The following is a 5,134-nucleotide window of genomic DNA, read 5'->3' as shown; positions in this document are numbered from 1 at the left end:
CACTTATAAGGTTTCGCAGCACACACCCCTCACGGCCCTCTTGAACCCCCATCAGTAATCAAACTATTCTATCTGGATAAATGCATTTCGGCTTTTATGACTCCTCATATTTCAAAAAATCAAGCATGACGTGACACATACTGGTTTTTATATAGGTTAGATTTGGAATATGTTCTAATATTTAGGACACTGCTTCAACCATATATTTATGAATAGCTATTTGTGAAATTCACAAGTGCTTCTAATATGTAATTAAGAATACAGAATTATCTGTCAAAATAAAATATGATATCACAAGTTCAACATTGTATGAAGTTTATAGGAAATGCATCCATTTTTAGGCTTTCTAATGTATATTTTGACATCAGTTTTCATAACCCTCAGTACCTCTAATGTCAACTCTTCCCAAAGGTCATGTATGTTTCAAATATGAAAACAAATTCACCTAAATGAATGTTTGGGCAATTAAAAGGTCTCTCAATAACTCTTATTCTTCAGTGTTATTAGTTTTCTTGGAATACATGTAACTATGGTATAAATTGAATATAAACTTTGATAAGCGGGTATATATATGTCTATAGTTATCAAAGCTTTAGAAAAGTCTACCACATTATCATCCTACAACAATATTATTGAATATTAACCTAAAATTTACTGTATATGCAATAACTGAAATAAATTAAGTAACAAATTAATAACAGAGATGGGTATGCATATTGTATCAACTTCAAAGCCACAAGGACAAGTCTATTGAAGTGATTAAACAATTAAAAACATATTCAATGACCTCTATATACCAATACTTCATACTGACCTTCCAAAATGCTTAAAATTACAAGGGAGCATTTCAAAACATATCCCATAAATGCTTCAAATGACCAATATCTTTCTCAGCTTTGCACCCATGAATTTAACCTAAAGTATAGTACTATTATACTTTCTGTGATGGTATATATATATATATATTACCTTTAATGTGTGTGTGTGTGTGTACATTTGTTTTAATTTTTTAGATTTTATTTTGTCATCAACTTTCATAGGCTAACAAAAATCTGATGTTGGATGGAACTGTAGTATTCAAGTTATTACATTATATATTATAATATTCTTGGATGATGTGCATTTCTTAGTGAAGTATGAAGGCCAAGAAGAAACTCTGTGCTTCAGATTCCCTGAAAAGTCTTACACATTCTTTCCTTGGAAAGAAAGTAATGGTTTTGATGAAAACTATATCAAACATATGTACACAATGATAAACTTGTTTTAAACATACTCAACAAGTATAACTTAAATTCTCACCTTTGTTGCTTAGCTGAACAATTAGGACCTTCACTGGGATCTTTTTCAGGTGAAACTTGAACATACTTATCTGCAGTAACAATATCAAAAGCAGACGGTTCTACCTGTGTACTGACATCTTTTTTTACAACTGAATCACTTTTACAAGAACACTCAGACATATTGTCACTTAGATGGGTAGAAGCTTTATTTCTAGAATGTAAGTCAACACATTTTCTCTTCCTTATCCGATAAGTATTATTTCCTCCAGAATTCATTAACTCAGGTTTCTTCTTCATCAGGTGCTGAGGACTCTTTCTAATAAACAAAAACAAAAAAGCAACAAAAAACAGCAAAATTTATTTGTAATTACTTAGTTTTTTACTTTTTTCTGTTTTTAGATGTGGCCTATAGGAAAATTATGCACCTAAAATTATGGAACTAAATAGCTTTAATGTACCTGTAAATGATTCGATACTGATCTATTAATATGGTAAGCTAGATCTTATTACTTGCAATCCAGAGTAAAAAAAAATACTAATTTAGATAAGTTTTAAAACAAACTTTTTGCATCTTTATACCTCTTTGAGTTTCTATATGGAAGGTTCCAGTAATTTTTATTGTTGTTTCAACAATTTCCAAAGAAGAATATAATACTTTGTGACAGTGTCAACTGGGAAAATTTAATAATAAAAAAGGGGAATTTTATTTGAAAAACTATTTTAAATTAAATTTGTTTGTAATTGATGTACACTAAATTTAATATTTATAGAATTAAAAGGAATTTCAAACAGGTACTTACCTCTGGAATATTAAAAGCCCTTTCCTCTCCGAGTTACCATCATGCTGTCAATGACCATGTGACCCAAAGTTCTGCAGTGCAGAGTATGTATTAGCTTATTCAAAATTCTGTACTCACTCACCTTACACATGACTTATTGTACATGTGTTAGGAGAAATTCTTCTTTCCCACTATAAAGCCAGATTTCTTTGTTGCAATTATGGTGTCATAACACATCTTTCCCAATTGTGGAGAGATGGTCGGGAATGTACTTCAGAAGTAAGTACATGTTTGAAATTAATTTTGATTCAAAAAAATTTTTTAATTCAAAGCAGGTAGACTTACCTCTGAAATATTAAAAGCCAGAATACCCACTCCGAAATGGAAGTGGGCACTGGAGTTATGATTAAATAAATAACATAGGTAAGTAAGCAGAAAGTATTAAAGGTAACAATCAGACCACCTCAAAGGTGGGGACAAGAAGAGCTGGAGTAGAATCCAGAGCTAGAAATATTTGGAAGACTGGATTCCAGTGAAAATGAGTGGAACAGACCAGTCTTATATAAAGACTGGACCCTAGGACATTCAAAATTAAAGTATTATTCTCAACAGGGTATCTCTTTGTCTTCAAAGCACTTCAGTTCATGCAAAAAAAAAAAGGGTTTGGTTAGGGCAATAATGTAGTTATACATGGGACAGAAAATGAGAGCACAGATAGTGGCATAAACAGGTAGGAACACTATGTACTGCTCCTGTATTAGAAGGTTCTCAAGGAAACAGCCAAGTCAAAAATTGTGAGTGGACATACTCCTGGGCTTTAGTCCCCTTCATCCCAATCTAAAAAGATCAGTGAGCCATGAAACTGGCCAAATTGGACCAAACAAAGTGTATGCTGTAGTAACAGACAATGCAACAAATCCAAAAGCTATTTTGGAATTAGTTGGATGTACAGCTCATGGTCTCAGTCTCTTTCTTTGAGACATTATTAAGCTGGAACTAGGCAAATCTATATCAAAAAGCAAAATGAATAGTGCTGTATGCCAAGAGAAACAAGGTAGTATGGGTTAGTGAAAATCAGATATGTACAACCCTCAATCAACCAAGAACAATGAGATGAGGTGCAGTGGTCATTACACACAAACAACAATTTACTGGAGGATAAAAAGAGTCCCTAAAAGAGCTTGGTATTATGAAGTAACTGTTCATGGAGAGTAGTATAAGAACAATCTTGTTTGATAATGACAAACTGTGGGCTTGAAATGTCAGCAGCTTGAAGATACTCGATCCAGTTGCATCTGCAATCAACGAGATCTAAAGTGATGATGTCCTTTTGTCCGATGTACCAAGGCTCTTTACTAATCTTCAAAAAAGTGATCATACCACTCCCAGACTCATCTCTGAAAAAAACACGGAGGAAATGTCTACACAGTTTTATAAGAAAACCATTAGAGTTCTGCATGAAGCCAATCCACACCATTGACAACAATCTATATCTAAGCTGCAGTGAAGTGCAGAATAACATTGTATATGTTTTTATAGTGACCATGACAAACCACGTTGATCAAGATGAAGCCAATGTACTGGCAAGTTTAATGAAGTTTTGAGCAAAAGATGAACTACGGAAAGTTAATGGCTTGTGGCCATCAGCTCATCATATCTCAGTGGCTATTTGGGGGAAGGGACTCTAGGGTACAAAGGCACTGTCACCCATTGCCACATGTATTATTCAGCTGCCACCCACATTGACAAGCTTAAAACATAGCTGGTCACTATTTGGCAACACACATACTAAACAATGCAACAGGCTCAAAAATGACAAAGAGGCAAAGCTATTTGCAATCAGGACAAATCAAATTCTCTGAACCACACACAGACACCTCAACATCTAGAGTCCAAATCTCAGGAATCTGACAATGACTATATATCTGAATCAGATGATGAAACTGAAACAGAACTTGAAATAGGTTGTGCAGATAGGGATCACGATTGGAGTAATTACTACTTACATGCATCTGCTTCATTCGCTTCACAATATATTATTAGTACAAGTTGCTAAGCTGCTTAAACATCACGACATAGATATAGTTCTGTTAGTTTGTTTATGCTTATCTGATAATTTGAGACGTTTATAGTTCATTATTGCTCTTTTCTTTCATAAAAAAAAAGGCTCATTTTTATTTCATATCATTGACATATTGTACAATTTTGAATTTCTAGAAGGGTGTCTATTTAGAAATTTCATTCTTTCTCCCAGGCTCAGACATTTTGACCAACCTTGTAACCACCAAGTAACCATGAAAGCATCTATACTATAAACTTTGATGTGGTAGAGGTATCTTTGCAATATTTGGAAGCTTTTAGTAAACAAGTCTTTTACATATAAAAAAATCAATTTTTTTTAATTAAGTATTTATGCTGAAGATTTTACTTCTCTCTGAATGTACGGAGTCAGACAATTGACTAGGCTGAGTGCAAGGTGATTTTTATGTTAAAATTAAAAGTATTTTTGTTCAACTTACAGTTTTCAAATTTCAATTGCATAACCTATTAAAACACCTAAAAGAATATCAAATTGTTTTTGAAAAATTTTATATTTTATTATTACTTTCTCTATTCTAACTCTGTATAGACTTGGTTGATTTGACCAACCTTGTAAACATCACAAAAAAAATTTGAAATAAATCTAAATAACCCATTTTTTTTCTTTCTAGAATAATTGCAGATTGTAACAGAAAACTACTATACAGCTTAAGACAGACCTTATATATTTTCAGATCTAGGAGCCAGCCCCAAAACTCAGGAGCCAGGTGTGCCTAATCTTACTTTACTACTGCTTGTACCGCGAAATGGAGGCTACACTAGTGCCTCGATTATTCGTGGTTTTTTCTTTTATCCAAATTTTCTCATAATAATTGTGCCATTACAATTGTAGACAATAATTTACATATTTTGGAGAAATCAATCTTAGAAATTAATTTTTGTCTTGCAAAAGTTCAGTTGTTGCATGATATCCAGGGTTTTCGTCATGCAGGATCTGGCATAGCATTCAAATCATAAGTCGGCCAGTTTAAGCCT

General features: G+C 33.0%; 1 protein-coding gene across 3 annotated transcripts in view; it reads right to left on the bottom strand.

Annotated features, from left to right (window-relative positions):
* LOC111085100 overlaps nt 1–5,134 on the bottom strand; it is a 34,934-nt gene that overhangs the window by 5,772 nt on the left and 24,028 nt on the right. For all 3 annotated transcript variants that reach the window (XM_022382265.1, XM_022382266.1, XM_022382267.1), the window contains one exon: nt 1,300–1,596. In XM_022382265.1, coding sequence (XP_022237973.1) covers nt 1,300–1,596 — 297 coding nt within the window. The remainder of the gene's footprint in view (nt 1–1,299; nt 1,597–5,134) is intronic.

The sequence above is a fragment of the Limulus polyphemus genome, unplaced genomic scaffold (assembly GCF_000517525.1).
Source record: "Limulus polyphemus unplaced genomic scaffold, Limulus_polyphemus-2.1.2 Scaffold236, whole genome shotgun sequence".
Lineage (NCBI taxonomy): Eukaryota > Metazoa > Arthropoda > Merostomata > Xiphosura > Limulidae > Limulus > Limulus polyphemus.
Note: the sequence above shows the minus strand (reverse complement) of the source record. Positions and strands in the feature narration are given on the sequence as shown.